This window comes from Hemitrygon akajei, chromosome 6 (genome assembly GCF_048418815.1).
Source record: "Hemitrygon akajei chromosome 6, sHemAka1.3, whole genome shotgun sequence".
Lineage (NCBI taxonomy): Eukaryota > Metazoa > Chordata > Chondrichthyes > Myliobatiformes > Dasyatidae > Hemitrygon > Hemitrygon akajei.
Window position 1 is genome coordinate 37,254,385 of NC_133129.1, and position 21,878 is coordinate 37,276,262.

The window sequence follows — 21,878 nt, forward strand, 5'->3', positions numbered from 1 at the left end:
GTTCAAATGGATCCTGTACTGATCATCAATGGGAGTGAAAGTTAGGAATATTAGTGTTAGCTCTTTGTGATTTTTTTTCATTCTACTTATGGGAAGTGGAGGTCCTGAGAAAATCTTACAATCTGTGAGCGTAAAATTAGCCAAGTAGCTCCTCTGATTCTCCCCGGTAGACACAAAAAGATCAGAGAAACAGTAGAATTGAATGAAAAACAGAATGCTTCTTTGAGTTTTGATTATTGTAGGCATGCTTGTTGGCAAATATATGTCTTCAGAACAATGATCTAAGGGTCTTGCATTTAGCTAATCCCCAAAGATATATGAATAATCAGTGCAATTGGAAACCTGTTTCTGTCTTTTAATTAAATTAAACTATTTGATTGCAGTAGCAAAGGAAAGCTGAATAATAGAATTAAGAGCAAACACTAGGAAATCTGCAGATGCTGGAAATTCAAACAACGCACACAAAATGACGAAGGGTCTCGGCCCGAAACGTCGACAGTGCTTCTCCTTATAGATGCTGCCTGGACTGCTGTGTTCCACCAGCATTTTGTGTGTGTTGTGTCAATAGAATTAAGCCCTTGTTTGCTATTTCCACAATGGTAATATGTATTCTAAACTTCAAAGAGACGGGATGGACCATATGACTTTGCCATTCCTACCTCCTCCACAACTTTTCAAATTCTTCATCTTCCATGTGAAATCCTAGCTGCTTCAACATGTTCCGGAACTCATGAACAATGATCCTAATAGGTCCTTCGGTGTTCTTCTGAGGCAGAATTTCAGTCAGATCCAAAATCCTAGAAGACAGGGGATTATAAACAGAAACTCTCAGAACCAACAGAAATCATATGACTCCACATCCCCATCAATACCAGTCAGAGAGCACAGAAACAGGCCATTAGGCCCATCTAGTTTGTGCTTCCCTGGTCTTCTGCCTGGTTCCATATACTTGCACCCAGACCATAACCGCTATCCCTCTCTTATCCATGTACCTATCCAAACATTTCTTAAATGTATCTACTAATTCCACTGGGAGCTCGTTCCACACATGCATAGCCCTCTGAGTGAGGAAGTTCACCCTCAGATTCCCCTTCAGTATTTCACCTTTCATCCTAAACCTACAGTATGACCTCTAGTTCAGGTCTCACCGAAACTGAGGGGAAAAGGGCTGCTTACATTCACCCTGTCTATACCCCTCATAATTATGTATGCCTCTATAAGATCTCCCAGCATTCTCCACTCACTCGGTGTTAGTACGGGGCAGGGTGTGAGCAATGGATAATATTCATTGCTTGTCACTGTGGCCTTAAACAAGCAGCAAGACCTATTTACATGAAACTGTTACAAAGTACAAATCAGCTCCAACTAGCACAAAGGGGGTCCATACAGGGGAGCTGTATCAAGTAGGAAATGTAGTCAGTATAGACCATCTTCACCCAGAAAACCAGCAGTCAGCCTGTGCAGTCTGGGGACTCCAGCTTTTACTCAGTGAATTTACAGATGGAGATTATTTAAACTGGAACACTTCAACTGGCTAAATTTGTGTGTTGAGATAGCAAGAGATGTACTTGTGAGTTGACTACTGATTGATGACATGCAGTAATCATTTATTGAAACATCAAAAGGTGCAGTGCACTGTGTATCTTTAATGTATCCGATACAAGGTCTCCAGGGTAAGGGGAAGGTTATCTATTTTTGACCAGCATACGTCTCTCCTCATCTCTGTCATCCACTTTTAGCCTGAATTCTCCGAACCAGTCATGTGTGGACTTTGGCTTTGAACCACTTCGGGACATATTAAGGTCATAAAAATCACTAAATAAGTGCATCATTTTGTTAATGTAATGAAAGTAAAATCACAGATGAGATACTTTTCAAGTTCCTTTGAGCAGATGAATGACCTGTCATGAGGCCTACCTCTGTCTTATTTTCTCCTTCAGCTGAGAGTGCACCTGTGATGCAGTCATCAGAACCTTATCGCTAGGTCGACTTATTGGATCGAGCCATGAGGTGGCTCCTGTGGGGATCGGGTCCTTGGCAGCTGCATAAAATTCATCACATTTAATAATCGCCTTTTCATTCAGTTTGAACCTGGATATAACAAAAGTTAGAAGGAAAAATGAACTGCTGTGTTGCTGTCCATCTCTGTTTTTCATCTTTATGGTCTATTGTAAATGCATCGTTTACATTTAGAGTCAGAGATTCATTGAGCACTACAGCATAGAAACTGGCCATTCAGCCCATCTAGTCAGTGCCCAGTCCCATTGATTTGCACCCACACCATTGCCCTGCATACTCCTCCCATCCTTGCACCTATCCAAAGTTTTCTTAAATATTGAAATTGAATTTGCATCCACCATTTCTACTGGCAGCTCGTTCCACACTCTCACCATCCTCTGAGTGAAGAAGTTCCCCCTCTCATGTTCCCCTTAAATAATTCACCTTTCATCCTTAACCCATGACCTCTAGTGCTAGTCTCACCCAACCTCAGTGGAAAAAGCCTACTTACATTTACCCTGTTGATACCCCTCAGAATTTTGTTTACTCCATCAAATCTCCCCTCACTCTTCTACGCTCCAGGGAATGAAGTCCTAGCCTGTGAAACTTTTCCCCGTAACTCGGGCCTTCAAGGCCCGGCAACACCTAAGTAAATTTCAATCTTACTAATATCTTTTCTGTAAGGCTTATTGTTCAAAAGTTCAAAGAAAATTTATCACCACATACAACCCTGAGATTCATTTTCTTGCAGGCATTCTCAATAAATCTATGGAATTATAAAGATTACAGAATCAATGAAAGATTGTACCAACTTGGATTACACCTGATCTTTCAAATCCATGTTTTTTCCTACTGACCTACTTCATTTTCCCAGTCTTACTCTTTGCTTATTTCTCTCCTCTTCGTTAAGGCAGTGACTCCCTTCTGTTTCACAAACAGGAGGAAATCTGCAGATGCTGGTAATCCAAGCAGCACGCACAAAATGCTGGAGCAACTCAGCAGGCCAGACAGCATCTATGGAAAAGAGTACAGTCGCGTTTTGGGTCGAGACCCTTCATCAGGACTGGGGAGAAAAAAGATGAGGAGTCAAGAGTGGGAGAGTAGGGGAGGGGAGGGAGAAACACAAGGTGGTAGGTGAAACCGGGGGGGGGGGGGGGGGGAGGGGGTGGTACGGTAAAGTAAAGAGCTGGGAAGTTGATTGGTGAAAGAGATACAGGATTGGAGAAGGGGGAATCTAACAGGAGAGGACAGAAGGCCATGAAAGAAAGAAAAGGGGTCAGGAGCACCAGAGGGAGGCAATGGGCAGGCAAGGAGATAAGGTGAGAGAGGGAAAAGGGGACGGGGAATGGTGAAAGAAGGGGGCATTATTGGAAGTTCAAGAAATCAATGTTCATACCATCAGGTTGGGTGCTACCGAGACAGAACTTAAGGTGTTACTCCTCCAACCTGAGTGTGGCCTCATCGCGTTTGATATGGTTTCACAAACATTGGCATCCTTCTAGCAAGTTTACAAGAACTAATTCCTCATGTGTCCTATCTCTAAAAGCTGTCTGAAGGTGTATTTCTCCACTAATCCTTCCACTGCTCCTATACGTCCTTAACTGGGGATTTGACTGTGGAAGTTGAATCATTTCTACTCAGAGCTGACATGGCAATGGACAAGAATTTCTGATCAACTTTCAGAGGGGGGATCTTTACTTTTATGTAACTTGTTGTTATCAAAAAATTCTGCCAGAAAAGATAATAGAAGTAAATTCACTAGTAAATCTCAGAAAGGAATTAGAAAGGTGCTGTACTTGAACAGGAACTCTGGTGAAGCTGTGGTGAAAGTGAGATTAAAAGATTAGCTTTATTTGTCACATGTACATCGAAAGATACAGTGAAATGCATCTTTTGTGTCAACAGCCGACGCATTCCAAGGATATGCTGGGGGCAGCCAGAAAGTGTTGCTGCACTTCTGGTGCCAGCAGAGCGTACTCACAACTTACTAACCCTGACAAGTACATCATTGAGTACCTGGAATACTGTGTCCAGTTCTGGTCGCCTCACTATGGGGAGGATGTGGAAGCACTGGAAAGGGTACAGAGGAGATTTACCAGGAAGCTGCCTGGTTTAGAGAGTATGCATTATGATCAGAGATTATGGGAGCTAAGGCTTTACTCTTTGGAGAGAAGGAGGATGAGAAGAGACATGATAGAGGTATAGAAGATATTAAGAGGAATAGATAGAGTGGACAGCCAGCGCCTCTTCCCCAGGGCACCACTGCTCAATACAAGAGGACATGGATTTAAGGTAAGGGGTGGGAAGTTCAAGGGGGATATTAGAGGAAGGTTTTTTCACTCAGAGAGTGGTTGGTGTGTGGAATGCACTGCCTGAGCCAGTGGTGGAGGCAGATACACTAGTGAAATTTAAGAGACTACTGGACAGGTATATGGAGGAATTTAAGGTGGGGGGATATATAGGAGGCAGGGTTTAAAGGTCGGAACAACATTGTGGGCCAAGGGACCCGTACTGTGCTGTATTGTTCTATGTTCTATATTGAAACGTGGGGGCGAAACCGCAGCATCTGGAGAGGACAGAGGACAACTGCAGTCATGGAGAAAACATACAAACTCCTTACAGACAGTGGCAGCAATTAAACACTGATCTTCCAGCTGTTGGCGCTGTAAAGGTCACGGTTGAAAGGTCAGCCCATTGAATGTGGAAATGGCACAGAAGGCATGGAATAGAGCAGGCATGAACGGCCAGATAGGCTCGAGGGGTCAGGTAGCCTCTCCTTCCTTCTTACTCTTCTGTGCTCTTCAAAAGAGAGCGCGATACTGGGAAGTTTAAGGCTCAAACAGAAAGGAGAAAGGGTGGGTGCAAACAAAAAGCAAAGAGAATTTCTTAGAAAAGCGAGGGTAACCAAGATGAGGTTAGAAGTAAAATGGCCCTCTGCTTATAAACCATAACTTTTATGATGGCAATAATACTGAACAAATACATATCAATATTTTGTAAAAACTTTGTATTTTTTCTTATTGGCATGCATAAACAGCACTGGATGTATTATCCATTCTACACCATTATGTAAATTCTTTACTCTATCTGTGCTTCACTAGCCATATGATAAACAAACTGGTATCCAAATTGCACTCTGTACTGGAATGACACTTTGTGCTTTACTGATTGACATTGCTTAAGTTGAAATGACTTGGTGATGTATAGGACCTATGCTGGACCTCTCAGAATGCTGAGGCTCTATAAGGCATTGGTCAGAGAGCACGGAGTATTATAAGCGGGTTTGGGCCCCTTATCTAAGAAAGGATGAACTGGCATTGGAGTGGGCCCAGGGGAAGGACAGCTCAGAAACAGGCCCTTTGGCTCACCTAGTTCATGCTGAAACATTGAAACTGCCTCCTGCCACTGACCTGCATGGGACCACAGCCCTCCATATCCCTGCCACCCACGTACCGATCCAACTCTCTCTTAAACATTGAAGTTGAGCTCATATGCACCATTTGTGTTGCCAGCTCATTCCATACTCTCATGACCCTCTGAGTGAAGAAGCTTCCCCCCATGTTCCTCTTAAACTTTTCACCCTTAACCCATGACTTCTGGTTGTAGTCCCACCCAAACTCAGTGGAAAAAGGCTGCTTGCTATATCCTATCTATACCCCTCATATTTTTGTATACCTCTATCAAATCTTCTCTCATTTGTCTACACTCCAAGGAATAGAGACCTGGCTATTCAATCTTCCCTTATACCTCAGGTCCTCCAGACCCGGCAACATCCCTATAAATGTTCTCTGTACTCTTTCAACCTTATTACATCATTCCTGTAGATAGGTGGTCAAAATTGCACACAATACTCCAAATTAGACCTCACCAATATCTTATACAACTTCAACATAACACCCCATCTCCTGTACTCAGTCCTTTGATTTATGAAAGCCAATGTGCCAAAAGCTTTCTTTATGACGCTATCGACAGTGAAACCACTTTCAACGAATTATGGACCTGTACTCCCAGATCCCTTTTTTCAACCACACTCTCCAGTGCCCTAGCGTACACTGTGTTACACCTACCCCACTTGGTCCTACCAAAGTGCAAAACCTCACACTCCCTTGCAATCCTTTTGCTCTTAACATATCTGTGGAATCCAATAGGATTCTCCTTCACCTTGTCTGCTAGGGCAACCTCATGCTTTCTTTCAGCCTTCAGGATTACTTTCTTAAGTGTTCTCTTGCAATTCTTATGCTCCTTAAGTACCTCATTTTTTCTTATCTGCCTATACTTGTTACGCACCTCCTTTTTTTTCTTAACCAGGGTCTCAATATCTCTTGAAAACTAAGGTTCCTACACCTGTTATCCTTACCTTTATTCTGACAGGCTCATACAGGCTTTGTACTCTCAAAGTTTCACTATCAAAGGCCTCCCACTTACCAAGTACACTTTCGTCCGAAAACAGCCTGTCCCAATCCACACTTGCCAGATCCTTTCTAATACCATCAAAATTGTCCTTTCTCCAATTTAGAATTTCAACCCACCTACCTTTTTGCATATTTGCTTTGAAATTAATGGCATTATGATCACTGGGTGCAAAATGCTCACCTACCTATACTTCGGTGTTGTGCCCTGTCTCATTCCCTAATTGGAGATCAACTCTTTCATCGGGACTTCTACATACTGATTAAGGAAACTTTCCTGAACACGTTTGATAAACTCTATCCCATCTAGTCCTTTTACAGTCCCAGTCAGTATGTGGAAAGTTAAAAGCACCTACTATAACAACCTGCAACAGTCTCCAATCTCTCTGCAAATTTGTCCCTTTAAATCCCTTGGACTGTTATCTGGTCTATAATATAACTCCATTAACATGGTCATACTTTTCTTCTTTCTCAGATCCACCCATAACATTTCCCTAGACAAGTTCTCCAGTCTGTCCTGACTGAGCATCACCATGACATTTTCCTTGACTAGTAACACCACCCTTCCTCCAATCCCTCCCACTCAGTCACGTCTAAAACAACAGAACCCCAGAATACTGAGCTGCCAGTCCTGCCCCTCCTGCAACCAAGTCTCACTAATGGCTACAATATCATAATTCCAGGTGTTGATCCATGCCCTGAGCTCATCTTCCTTTCCTACGATACTTGAAATATATCTGCTCAGGACACTAGTCACACATGCTCAACCTTTTGGTTCCTGACTTTGTCTAAGGTCGTAACAACATCTGTCTCCACAACCTCTCTACTAGTTTTTCTGGCACTCTGGTTCCCATCTCCCTACAACTCTAGTTTAAACCCCACCGTGTAGCATTAACAAACCTTCCCACTAGGATGTCATTCCCCCTCCAGTTCAGGTGCAAACTGTCTCTTCTATACAGGTCCCACCTTCCGTGGAAGAGAACCCATCTAAAAATCTTACATCCTTCCTCCTGTATCATCTCCTTAGCCATATGTTAAACTGTATAACCTTCCTACCTCTGGCCTCACTAGCATGTGGCATGGGTAGCAATCTTGAGATCATAACACTGGAGATCGTGCCCTTTAACTTAGCACCTAACTCACTGATCTCACTTTGCAGAACCTCAGCACACTTCCTATCCATGTCATTAGTACCTACATGGACCACAATCTCTGGCTGGTCACCCTCCCATTTAAAAATGCTGAGATGACTCAATCTGAGATGTCCCGGACCCCAGCACCCAGGAGGCAACATACCATCTGGAAATCTTGTTCTCATCCACAGAACCTCCTTTCTGTTCCCCTAACTAACGAAGCCCCTATCACCACACTCGCCTCTTCTCCTCCACCCCCACCCCCCCACTTCCATCCTGAGTTGCAGAGCCAGACTCAGTGCCAGAGTGATTGAGTCAGACCACTGTGACTTTCCTCTGCTAGGTCATCCCTGCCCCTCTCCCAACAGTATCCAAAGTTTTGTTGAGGGGGATGGCCACATGGGTACGTTGCACTGACTGTTTAACCCCTTTCCCCTTCCTGACTGTCACCCAGTTCCTTGTGCCCTGCACCATAGGTGTGACTACTTCTCTATATGACCTATCTATCACCCCCTCAGCCTCCTGAATGATCCAGAATTCAGCCACTTCCAGCTCCATCTCCTTGATGCAGTGTGTTGGAAGCTGCCGCTGGATACACTTCTCGTGGTTGTAGCTGTCAGGGATACTGGACGTCTCCCTGCCTTCCCACATCCCGCAAGAGGAGCATTCCACTATCCTGTCTGACATCGCTACTGTTCCTAACTGAGCAGATATAAAGAAGGATAAACTATAAACTGTGAGGGAGAAAAAAAATGCTACCTACAGCTTTTTTTTTGCCTTCTCCTCACAGAAGCCTCAAAATCTCCACTCTAACTCTGTCCACTCCAATGATGGCCGCTCTGTTTGCCCCACCTTACTTTAATTTGTTCTTGCCAAACAACCATGAATGCTAGTTGGCTGCTGCTCAAAGCTCCAAACTGCCGCAAGCTGCTGCCTTTTCTACTCAATCGATGAACCCGCGTGAACTACATCTTCTCAGGCTTCTGATCTCTCCAAGTGGCCGCTGCTCAAAGGTTCACGAAAATGATACCGGGAATGAAAGGGTTAATGCATGAGGAGCATTTGATGGCTTTGGGCCGGTACTCACTGGAGTTTAGAAGAATGAGGGGAATTTCAATAAAACCTATCAAATATTAAAAGGCTTTGACAGAGTGGACTTGGAGAGGATGTTTCCTATAGTCGGGTGAGGGGGTGAGTGTAGGACCAGAGGATACAGCCTCAGAAGGATGGCCCTTCATACAGAGATAAGGAGGAATTTCTTTAGCCAGAGGGCAGTGAATCTGTGGAATTCATTGCCACAGACAGCTGTGGAGGCCAAGTTATTGGGTATATTTAAAGTGGAGGTTGACAGGTTCTTGATTAATAAGGGTGTCAAAGGTTACAGGGAGAAGACAGGAGAATGGGGTTCAGAGAGAAAATAAATCAGTGACAATGGAATAGCATAGCAGACTTGATGAGCCAAATGGCCTAATATCCCCTGTGTCTTATGTTCTAAATAGTTGTATAATTTTATACTCCTTCTAGTTGTGTATTGTATTTTAAATTAACTTTCCACATCCATATCCGATTAACACTACTCAATTCTTTGTTTCTAATGTTTGGATTTGCCTTGCTGTCAAGCAGCAATGTTATTCTAAACTTAACTGCAATCCTTACCAGGCCTTTTATCTACACAGTACAGAACAATCAGCAAAGGGTACATTTCAAAGAGGGGTTGCCAAAGCACTGCAGGTCTTGAGTTTTTCTGAGTTTCTCCCACAGGGTTATTTTTCTAGGATTTTTGTCATTCTTTATTTTTAAAATTGTTGGCTAACCCCTACGACCCTTTTAGAAATTCTCACTGGATTCCTCTCTCCCTCTGTAACAGTTACAGTGGGCTGAGAACCAATGGGCAAGCCCACTCAAGAAATAAACCCCTTCTTTCTCAGTACACTTTTGCATTTGAAAACCACTACACACACCGACACTACTGCAGGTAAAAGTAATTCAAATAAAAACTCATCAGCACTCTAGTTTTGTTGAAAACATAAAACAGAGGCTTTCAATCAAGAGGAATCACTTTTCATATTACTCACCGCAAAAGAAGTTGGTGGAACTGTCTTGGAGAGATAAATCGTCCCAGAAATTTTGACAATACCATAAGTAGAACTTCCCTTGGAAAATGAATGTGATATATTAATTAATGCAATTATATCTTGTTAGCACTGTCTCCTCGTAGGATGATCAATAATATGTTTACCTGTTAAGCTGCCCTCTTCCCTCAGGATCATTAGATTTGAAAAGCTGTTTGACAGCGAAGTAGCCACTAGATATTATTTTTTCACGCAACTGATGCTCCAGCTGAAAAAAAGAGGGCAATGTCTGAGAAAAGCCCCATGTACAGGCTCTGTAGAGTAGGATTAAACTGTGTTATATTTCAGCTACATAAGGGTCAGCAAGAGATGAGGAGCTAAGGTACATGGATGTACTGTGCACCTATGACCTATTTGAAAGGTGGTGAATGTTCAAAGGCTGAATGGTCTAATGCTTCCCTTATATTCCAATGTTCATAATGTGCAGGTCACATAAACAACTTTCAGTTTCCCTTGGGGGTTTCTATTTCCTCCATATTCTTTTGGTTACATGTTTGCTGATCTTAATGGTCTCTGCACAACGCAGAAACAGAATTCTTTTAAAGCAAAGTTGGCTGATGGTAAACATCTCACAACCACATTGAAAGCGCACAGGCCTGCCCTTTCTGAGCCAGTTATTGTGATTCAGGAATTGTATGTTTGTGAAGGAGGTTACAACTGCCATAAAACCTCTATAATGTCCCAGCCTACATATAACCAGGGTGTTGTTATAGTAACTCTTTCAGATTTTACTAGACTCCAACACAACATAATCATTTGTAGTTTAAACTAAATAAAGTAACGTCCTCATTTACAATTATTTAGTTTCAACGGTGACAGGAACTTTAGTGCAAGTTTTGCTCTTTTGTTTAGACCAGGAGAATAAGTCAGTGAAGAACCAAATGAGAAAAAGAACTATCAAGTCTCCGTGTCACTACATTCCTGAAGATTTCTACTCCTCATGAATTTTTAGGATTGTATTCTTGCAGCTCTTGATGGTCTCCACACCACAGGTACTGCTCCAAAGAACATGACGTATGTTGCTGGAGCACAGACATTACATTAACTTTACTCACAAATAGGAGCAAGCTATAAATTTGGCTTTCCTGACCTCGCACCCAAATTCAAACTCAAACTCAAAATTGCTTTGAGTGCACTGTTAAGACCCTAAAATGCTGATGAAAAACTGGCACCTGAACAAAGGGACATTTTGCCCTATCTTCTTAAGATCTTATTCAAATAGGCAGAAGTTGGTACACAAGTGCAGTTAGGCAGTAAGTGATCCAATCTCATTTTCAAGACAACAAAATTAACTTCCGTATGCCCTCCCATATCACTAATTCATTAAATTTGACGTAAAAACCGATCCCCTTCTTTGATATCTTGGATATTCTGATTGTGATCAATCTAATATTTCGTATAAATTTATCACTATTGCATTTGGTAATGAAAAGGTGGGAAATGTTATTCAATCCAAAAATAGTGTGAGGTAATATACTGAAAAAGAAAAAGTGATTGGTTATGCTGAATTTGCTTTCTTTAGAGCAGAGACAACGTGAGAGAGTCACAGAAGTGAGAGGTGTTGAGACAGAATACACAGAAGGGGAGATGTCCATAACAATCTGGAAGAGGCTTAACATCATAGATGGAAAAGGTAGAAGAGAAGAGAGGAATTTTGGTTTTCATTTAAAGAGTGGTGGAGATCTGGAAATCACTGCGTGAAAGGACTTTGAAAACAGAAACACACCATCACATCTAAAAATTACCTGGATAAACTGTAGTCTATAGAACTATGTATCAAATTGCAAAGTGGCATATCTATGTACCACTGATAACTGTGAACACAGAAACTTCTTCTCTGGGAGGCTTCACCCAATCGGCCACACTTCTAATTCAGGAGACCCAAGAACGGGCAAAGTCTATGTTTTTAATACTGTCCATGAATGTTAGCAGACATTTTCGAGGTGAGAGCATCCAAGAGCTGGACAAATTTCCTTCTTGCCATTGCATTTTAGTCATATTCACAACAAGAATATATTGGAAATATCCCAGATATTCAGTTTCCAAAACTTAAGAATTATGACCAATGCCTCCAAGTACTGGGGAAAGATTGGATTTGATTTTGAATATCTATCCAACTATTGATGTGAAGATTCTGGCAAATCTTTATATCATTAAAATGACACTTTGGGTGTTAGTGTGGACAGAGTAATTTCAAAGAACCTTAAATCAAGGTATTATCAGACTGATACAGTCCAAATATACGACTGTGATGTTGTAAAAGTTAGCTACATTCTTGTACATACCTCATCAATCTCAATCCTGAGCTGAGTTCCAGGGCGGGATGTATTACTAATCCTGCTACACTTGCTCATTCTGCTCTCCGTACGGCTTTCAAGGTCTGTACGTTGACCTGTTCCAATAAGTTATAGATTAATGTGTGTGTTCATTTATATGAACTACCATAATAATACAACAATGTTTCCAGATAGAAATCAAATTCTATAGATTTTAGGGTTTCTTGATGCATTCATTATTATTTACCTACCCGACATGACCTCATTGTATTGATATTAATGGTGTAAAAGGAGTCCTCCATATCTGACACTTTGCTCTTGATACAGAACAATACTAAAACCAACACTGCTGTCATAGGCCACATCAAAAGTGGTGACAAATCAGCATATAGGATAAAGATTGAAAATCTGGCCTAGTGGTGCCATAATAACAACCTCTCACTCAATGTCAGCATAACCAAGGAGCTTCAGGGGGAGGAAATCAGAGGTGCATGAACCAGTTCTCAGCAGGGGATCAGAGATGGAGAGGGTCAGTAACTTTAAATTCCTCAATATTATTATTTCAAAGGACTTGTCTTTGGCACAGCATGTAAGATGAAAGCACATTAGCTCAACTTCCTTGGGAGTATGTAAGGATTCAGCATGACATCCAAAACTTCGACAAGCTTCTATAGACGTATGGTGGAAAGTATATTGACTGGCTGCATGAGAGCCTGGTATGAAAATACCAATGCTCTTGAATGGAAAATCCTACAAAAGGTAGTGGATACAGCCCTCCCCACCACTCAGTACACCTACACGGAGTGTTATTGCAGGAAAACAGCATCCATCATCAGGGACCCAATCACCCAGGACATGCTCTCTTCTCTCTGCTGCCAGCAGTAAGAAGATACGGGAACCTTAGGACTCACACCACCAGGTTCAGGAGTAGTTGTTACCCCTCAACCATCAGGCTCTTGAACCAAAGGGGTTATCACTGAACTGTTCCCACAACCTATGGACTCACATTCAAGGACTCTTCATCTCATGTTCTCGATATTTATTATTTATTTATTTATTGATTTATTTTCTTTTTGTATTTTCTGTTTGTTGTCTTTTGCACACTGGTTATGTGTCCATTTGGTGCGGTCTTTCATTGATTCTGTTATGGTTATTGGATTAATTGAGTGTGCCTGCAGGAAAACAAATCACAGGGTTGTATATGGTCACATACATGTAGTTGGATAATAAATTTACTTTGAACTTTGAACTGCTGTCTGAAAATGACAAGAACATTTCAATCCTATGGGTTCCCAAACAAGCAAGTGAGTGAATTGAGCAGGACAATGACATTCCTTTGAGAGTCTATAGTTTTACTGTTCCTTTGTCCCTCAGGGGTTCCCAACCTGGGCTCCATGGACCCATCAATTAATGCTAGGGCTCCATGGCATAATAAAAAGGTTGGATCCCCTCCTCTACACCATTTAATATCTTCCTATTTATTACATATTCTTTGCTGTACACCCCAAACTTAATACATTACACATATGCCCTGCTAGTCAGCCTGTCCACGTCCTCCTGCACGCAAAAGCCGTACTTTAAATTTTTGTTTAAGGATTAAAAAATGTATCAATGCAGGAAAGTATAAGATTGATGAGTAAGTTAAATATGGAGCTTGATCTGGGAATGTGTACAGGTCAGCAAGTGGAGAGATTTGAAGTAAACTGGTCTGGTTGGGAGTTGAGACCCCAGCAGCTATGTTTGCTCAGCTTTACAGTAGGTAAAATAAGGGAGGATACCAGCTGTGTACAGTATACGCACAGTCAAGTGGGGTGAGTGCAACAGTCCTGGTGCAGGGTTTCAATGGGAAGTATCAGAGTTCCTTTCCTCCCACAGATGTTACTCAATCTGCTGACTTCCTCCAGCAGATTGTTTGCCACAGGGAGAATGAAGTTTTATCCCACGGGTGGAGAATCAAGAACTAGAGGGCATATGTTTAATGTGAGAGGGGGGATATTTAATAGGAACTCCAGAGAGGCATTTCATTCACCCAGAGCGTGGCCTGTACATGAAATGAGCAGCCAGTGGAAATGCTGGAGGAAGGTCAATTGGATGGTTGCATGGATAGGACAGTTTTGGAGGGACGCGGGCCAAAGATAGGTAAAAGGGGCTAACTAAGAATCTTGGTTGGTATGGACCAGATGGGCTGAAGGGCCCATTTTCAAGCTGTATAACTCTATGACTCCAGGTCTAGGGAAAATAATGACAGATAAGAGTGTCAGCAGTTCATCAGCTGAGGAAGAGGTGGGATTGGGCAAAGCAATGAAAGTGGAAAAGGTGATTGTGTGCAGGGTCTATCAGAAAGTGGTCAGATTGACAATTCACTGTTACTTCCTCAGAACAGAGTTTGCTTTATAATTCTCATCATCCCAAATCTCCCTACACCTCTGTCTCAGTAACCTCCTTTAGTGATACAACAATACATCTCTGTTATCATCCAAATTTGTCCTTTTACACTGATTTTAATCATTTCACCATTGGGATTGTCAGGGTCTTGGGTCTAAGTTTTGACATTCTTATCTTTAATTCTGCTTCCTCAGTCTATCTCAACTGTATCAGTCGACTGTACTTCCTTAGAAGGTTGGCGTCATTCAATGTCTGTAGTGAGATGCTGAAGATGTTCTATAGGTCAGTTGTGGAGAGCGCCCTCTTCTTTGTGGTGGCGTGTTGGGGAGGAAGCATTAAGAAGAGGGACGCCTCACGTCTTAATAAGCTGGTAAGGAAGGCGGGCTCTGTCGTGGGCAAAGTACTGGAGAGTTTAACATCGGTAGCTGAGCGAAGGCGCTGAGTAGGCTACGGTCAATTATGGAAAACTCTGAACATCCTCTACATAGCACCATCCAGAGACAGAGAAGCAGTTTCAGCGACAGGTTACTATCGATGCAATGCTCCTCTGACAGGATGAAGAGGTCAATACTCCCCAATGCCATTAGGCTTTACAATTCAACCGCCAGGACTTAAGAACTTTTTAAAAAGCTATTATTAATGCTGTTTGAGATAGTGATTTAGATGCATATCATATTTTTTTTTACTGAGTTAAGTATTGTATGTTATTAGTTTTGCTACAACAAGTGTATGGGACATTGGAAAAAAAAAGTTGAATTTCCCCATGGGGATGAATAAAGTATCTATCTATCTATCTATCTATCTATCTATCTATCTCTCCTCTGGTCAAATGCTTCATAAAACATACCTCTCTGGCAAGCTTTTGTTCACCCCAAATATCTCATTTCTGGGGCTCAGTTTTACGTTTTTTCTTTAATGGTAATGATCCTGTGAAGTGTAAAGGGTGTTTTTTTTGTCTAATGAATAAAAGTCACTGAAATGATGGCAGAGATCTGACAGAATCCCCCAGCTGAGTAGTTCCAGTAGAACACTGTGTGACTGTAATAACTGAGACTGAACAGCAAGTTCGGTAACTATGAGAGAATCACTGAATCACATTTAGAGAGCTTTTGTTTAATTAAACAGACTGGTTAGGTTTTATGTTTGTAGAGACAGCACAACAACATAAATAAGTCAATTTTACAATGTGAAAATACACCAAGAGGTGAATGCAAATAAATATATTTTTATTCCGTTGTTTATTTTATTCTGAGTAACCTGTTGGATTAAGGCAGAATTTGAAAAAGAAGTGACACCACCAGTTATAATAGATCAGGGATTTTCCGTCTGCCGTTTCCCATTGCCCTCCCCCACCCAGTTAAAAGGCCATATTTAGCCACAGGTTTGATTTTTCGTTCGAGTTTTCTGGTTTCTAATGATCCAAGATTCCCCATTTAATTAACCCTGTTGACCCTCAGAGTGTGATCAGTCACTAATGTAAGTCTCCCACAAAGACATCCTCCATCCTATGAGGCAAGCAGTTAATTATCACCTGTTTAAGCACCTTCCTCTGTGTCAGTACACCTCACCTCTCAATGTCAGTTTTGAACCTTTTAAGAGTCAGTATAGCTTCTCTCTGTATGACTGTATATGACTTCGGTTGGTATAGCTCCCTTGGTATTATCCCCTGTGTCAGGGTACCATCTCATTGGTGTTTGTGTATCAACTACCCTCGTCTCCTGTTCTTTCTTCCTCCTCGTGCCGCCGAGTCTTCCTCACGCCGGTATAATCACCAGCTCAACCAGTGAGTCACTATCTTCATCGTGCCAGCGTACCATCCACGTCAACGCACATCTCCCCAGCTTTCATTCAAATATTAAAATAATAAAGGTTTCAACGTCTTTCCCCGTCGATCAGTCTATTCCTCCGCTTCCGAATATCTAGCAACGAACACAAAACGCGGGAAGCGCTCGACAGATTGGGCCGCATCTCTGGAGGTTAATGAACAGTCGACGTCCCCGTCCCCTGGGCGCTGCCTGACCCGCGGAGTTATCCAGCGTTTTGTGTGCGTTTCTCCAGATTTCCAGCATCTGCGGTCTGTCTTGTGTTCTCAGTCCTGTGCCCATGCCTCCCCTCGCCAACAGCTGTATTCCCCGGTGTCTCCCTCCCTGCAAACGCCTCCCCTTCCTTCTCTCAATCTGTCCGCTGGAGAAGAATTTCGCCAGGATTCAGCACCTCTCATCGTATCGGAATTTTTCTCCCTCCTGCCCCCTCCCCCAATCCCGCCGCCCAGTCTCTCCCTGTCTCCCAGTCTCTCCCCACATGTCCCGCTCCGGTTACGCCGTGGGACCGACTCACCGAAGATGGGCAGCCGCGGTCTGTCAGGGTCCGTGCCGAATGACACCTCCACCCCCTCGGGGATGTGCTGCAGAGTTGCCGGCCCGCGGCAAGTTTGCTTCGCCTCGGTCTCCCTCTCCCTCGGCTCCCTGCCGCAGCTCCGTGCGCTGGCTGCCGGCCGCTCCCACATGAGAGGCAGCTCGGCCGGTGGCCGGTCGCCGGCCCGCGAGAAGCCCCGCACAGTGATCGTGTCCGGATCCCCGAGGCGGGACAGCGGGTGCGGGATGTGCTGCAGCCGGAGTGAAGTGTGGCTGGGAGGTCGGGACAATCCTCCCATTATTGACATCCTCAATAAGAGCAGGAAAAAAAAGGCAATTAAGGACCAAAAATATAAAAGTTAAAGCATAGAGAGAAGTTCAACAAGACAGCATCAACTTTCCATAGCGTTGGCAACTGAAGAGCTGTGGAGCCGGACTAACAAGAAACCGTTGCCACAGGCAACCCAGTAAGCCCAAATCCTTTTCACTAAATTGGATATGCTTTCAGAAAGCAGCAGGGAGCGCAACCCAGACGGTGCCAGCACAGAGAAACGGCAATAATGAACTATAAACAAAATAAGAGGCAACATTGCAGCACGACATGCAACCAGCGCCTCTGTTTGCGCGCCTTATTTTGACTTGTAATGCCTACCAAACATGATCGGGGTTCGCGAATACATAAAACTAGCTGTAACTTGACAAGCAGGTGAAGCAAATACTAACCTGGATGGGACAGGCATGTTAACCATGTTGGAAAACAGACAATAATCGGGAAGGAAGTACAGGAGCCTCAAGTCCCACACCACCAGGTTCAGGAACAGAACCCCTCAACCACAACGCTCTTGAACCAGAGGGAATAACTATACTCACCTCAACACTGAACTGATTCCACAACCTATAGACTCATTTTTAAGGACTCTGCAACGTATGTTCTTGATATTTATTTATTATTTTTTTCTTATTTTTTTAATATTTGCACAGCTTGTCTTTTGCACTTGGTTGTTAGACCATATTTGTTGTGTGCATTTTCATTGTTTCTATAGTGTTTCTTTGTATTTACTGTGAATGTCCTCAAGAAAATGAATTTCAGGGTAGTATATGGTGACATATATGCACTTTGACAGTAAATTTACTTTGAATTTTGATAAAGTGGATATTTCACAGCTGAAACTAAAGGGAATGGTGGACTTATGCAATTCTGGCACCAAGTACACCTGCTGGAAAGAAACAAGGTTAATAATCAGGAGTGGTAGTTGCAAAGGTCCAAGAAGTCAATAGGTTACCACAACAGTTAAGAAGTAAAGAAAGGAAATAACATCAACAGGTTCAAACATGAAGAGGCCAGGGCCCAGACAGATTATACTCATAGCTATTTATAGGAGCTAGAAATAAAAATAGATTCACACAATTGCTTGTGACACACAAGGGGTCCTCTGAACCAATATATGACAGTTCAAAAGAATTAATGCTGGAAAACTTGCAAACAGTAATGCAATTCTAATATTCAAATTGAAAGATAGACATGGTCAAGGGAATTGAGCATTAGGGCAACGTTTTGGTTAAAAATAGATGTAGAGGTGCAGTACAGGTAACTTGGACATCCAAAATGGTAATGTATAGTGCATATGGCTATTGTGATATACAGTGACTACCAGAATATTTACAATAAAGTATCACGTAAGAGACTCATATCAAAAGTCAAAATGTTCAAGCAGAAATCATGTAGCAGAATGGATTAAAAGGTAGAAGCAAAACAAACAGGTGTTACACAATGGTGCAGTTCACAGACTTCCTGCCTCACAGTGGCAGAGTCCTGTTTCAGTTAGTAGCTATCTGTGTGGAATCTGCATGTTCTCTCTGTGACTACGTGAGAGCCCTCTTGGTGAACCAGTTCCTCTCACAACCCAAAGACCTGCAAGTGGGTGGTTAGTTGGCTGCTGTAAATTGTACCCGTCTATGAGTGTCGAAACTGGGGAGAGTTGGTGAGGCTGTGGGGAGAACAAGAATGGGATTAATATAGGATTAATGTTAATGGATGATTGACTCTAGGCATCAAACATATGAACTAAGAAGTTTGTTTCTATGCTATATCCCTCTATGGCTGTATGAGAAAGCTAAAACTGAAGGCTGAGGGAGTTTTCATGGAAAGGCACAAAATGTCACACAGGGTCTACTCTTTGCCACATATATCAACAATGTGTACTAATAAGGTATTGTGTTAACTTGAGTAACTGATATTAATTAGAGGAATATCCATTAGCACAAGAAACACTTAAACCAGCTGCAGTATGGATGGTTAAATAATGAATTAAATCCAATATGGAGATAGGTCCATTCTGGAAGGAAGAACAACACTGATACTTATTGCTCGGACACAGAGAACAGACATATAAAGCAGGAGCAAGGTGATGTAAGACTGGTCTACAAATTTCTAAAAGTATTAGTATGGACTTAAAAGATTTTGGGGTTCATTTTCAAGATGTCATGGGCCCTGCAGGCCCTGTGCAGCAAGCCATAGAACATTGGGCTCCGAGGTTTCTAGAGAACCTGTATTTGTTCATTGTTATCTTAACTAGAGTCATTAAGCCCTTGAGCTTTCAGTTTCATCTTGTCAAGTTTACTTTGACAGGCACAGGTTTTCCACATATCGCGATTGTTTAAAGCGGACTCCTGGCTAGCACTTATCACGGGGTCTTTGTTCTGAGAATGATTTGTCTGACAGTGTTGCTCAGTTGAACCACTGATGTTATGTGTGTACGAGCTTTTATTTCTGTCTCTATATTGGAGTCTGTCATTCCTCTGCACCTGGCTTCAGTTGTTGTCAGCACACGCCATGACTCTCACAAGAAGAGTATAATATACATTGGGAGTGCTGTTAAATGAAATCTTTATTCTTGTACACTCAGTGGCCACTTTATTAGGTGTCTCCTGAAACTAATAAAAATGCTACTGGTGCATGTTTGTGGTTTTCTGCTGGCTGTAGCTCATCCACTTCAGTGTTTGACATGTTGTGCATTCACGACTGCTCATCAGCACACCGCTGTTGTAACGTGTGTCTTCTCTTGAGTTGCTGCTTCCTTCCTGATGAAGGGTCTTGGCCCACAACATCGCCTGTTTACTCTTTTTCGTAAATGCTGCCCGGCCTGCTGAGTTCTGCCAGCATTTTATGTGTGTGTTATTTGAGTTACTGTCACCTTCCTGTCGGCTTGAACTAGGCTGGCCACTCTTGTCTGACCTTCCAATAACAAGGCACCTTGCCCACAGAACTGCCACTCACTGGATGGCTTTTGTTCTTCCAGGAATTCAGCAGGTTCAGAGATACACCAACCACCCCATTTGCCACTAACAACCAAGTCTGACATCCAGTATTAAAATGTTGGACAGAATGATTTAATCTTTTTCCCAATTCTGATGGTCATGTGATGCTCATCATGCAAGTTTTCTAGAGGAGAGATGCAGAAATCAAAGCCTGAAGACCAGGAGCCAAGGAGAGAAATGCAGAGGTTCTCCTAAGAATGTAACATGTTTTAATTAAAATTATTTGAAATGGATCCATCCGATAAGAGATATTCATGAAGGGCAGATAAAAAAACATAGTTTATACCAATATACATTGCAAAAACCAGAGGTCTTCAGGTAAATTGTCACAGTCATCTCTGCATTGTAACAAATATTTTGGAAGTTCAGTCTTATGAAAGCACAATACCTATAGTTGTGTTTGTTGTTTGGTGGTTGGTTCCATGACTCCAGATTTAGCTTGAATTCAGCAGTAAACACTCCTGATGCCTGGCCACTAATTGCACATAATCATTGTGTCACTTTACACCAGTGCATTATAATGCATTGTATTCAACAGCAGAGCTTGCAGTGACCTGCTCAATATGATTACAAGTTAAAACTCTGAACAAAGACAGTTAGCAAACTGAAATGGGAACTACCAGCATCCATTTGCTCTATAGCACTTTTTTTCCCCTGTATTTTCCTTTCACTTCTAGTATCCTGTGCACATGGAATTATGAACTGAGCAAGGCCAAGGATAGAAACAGTGAATCTGCTTCATTGACCATAAGACATAGGAGCAGAATTAGGCCATTCAGCCCATGGATTCTGCTCCACCATTTCATCATGGCTAATCCCAGATCCCTTTCCAGCCCAGTGGATGGAACTAAGGAGCCAATGGTGCCTAACAGTGACTCTGTTGCTTGCATCTTCAGAAACAGCTCTATTTCTACCTTTAATATCCATATTTTTCCCTTTCAGGGTTCTTTTGAAGAATCTGACCTGGAGTTACACGCTGACCAGTTCTTTGAGGGAATGGGACCTGCTCTCAGGGTCTCACGAATGGCCGTTATTCAAGATACCAAGGACACAGCCTAGAAGATTAGCTCGCCTTTGGCGTTCCGGGATTTCATGGCTCTGGAGGTGGGTGGACTCGTGGTCAGTGCCTCTGCAGGGAATCAGAGTGTTGTGGAGAGAGGGACTATCGAAAGCAGCGAGCTAGCTGCTAACTGGGTGCCCATGGTCCCATGTTCGTTGGGCACAGAGCTCAGAAAAAGCGACACAATGGACTTTTAACATTGTAAATCAGCAAGTTGTTTGTTATGTCTCCCCTCTCGCTGTGAAACAGAGACACCTCTTTTTCCCTTATTAGGGAGAGAGTGAGCCTGTGATATGTCGAATTACTGGGTGAATGAGGAGTCTTTGGGGTACTGCAAGTCTGTGTCTTTATTGATGCTCTGCTGTACACTTGAGTGCTTGGGGGGGGGGCGCCAATACTTTTTTGCTGGTGGGGGAGGGGAGGATCATTGCTTGCTGCTGCTTACATGTGGGAGGGGGGAGCTGGGGGGACCTTGGGGTTCTAACATTTAACTATCATTCATTCTTTGGGGCACCCCTCTGTTTTTTGTGGATGATTGCAAAGAAAAAGCATTTCATGATGTATATTGTATATATTTCTCTGACATTAAATGTACCTTTGAAACCATTCGACCCCATATACCTGCACCCATATCCCTTGATACCTCAACTAATCAGGAAACTATCGCCTTCTGCTTCAAATTTACCCATGTAGTTGGCCTCTGCCGTAGTCTGTGGCAGAGCATTCCACAGATTTACCACTCTCTAGCTAAAATCAAAAACTGCCAATGCTGGAAGTATGAAAGTGCTAACAAATACTCAGCAAGGCATTCAG

The 21,878-nt window shown here is 42.6% G+C and overlaps 1 protein-coding gene across 4 annotated transcripts in view; it reads right to left on the reverse strand.

Annotated features, from left to right (window-relative positions):
• Positions 1 to 21,878, reverse strand: part of LOC140728965 (EF-hand calcium-binding domain-containing protein 6) — an 83,540-nt gene that overhangs the window by 49,950 nt on the left and 11,712 nt on the right. For 2 of the 4 annotated variants that reach the window (XM_073048137.1, XM_073048134.1), the window contains exons 2-7: positions 16,671 to 16,996; positions 11,958 to 12,064; positions 9,780 to 9,880; positions 9,616 to 9,693; positions 1,918 to 2,091; positions 660 to 797 (exon numbers count right to left, since the gene is read on the reverse strand). In XM_073048137.1, the coding sequence (XP_072904238.1) occupies positions 660 to 797; positions 1,918 to 2,091; positions 9,616 to 9,693; positions 9,780 to 9,880; positions 11,958 to 12,064; positions 16,671 to 16,995 (923 nt within the window). In that variant the 5' untranslated portion in view covers position 16,996. Of the gene's footprint in view, positions 1 to 659; positions 798 to 1,917; positions 2,092 to 9,615; positions 9,694 to 9,779; positions 9,881 to 11,957; positions 12,065 to 16,670; positions 16,997 to 17,410; positions 17,503 to 21,878 lie in introns of those variants that run through there. The other 2 variants (XM_073048136.1, XM_073048138.1) reach the window with 2 other exon arrangements.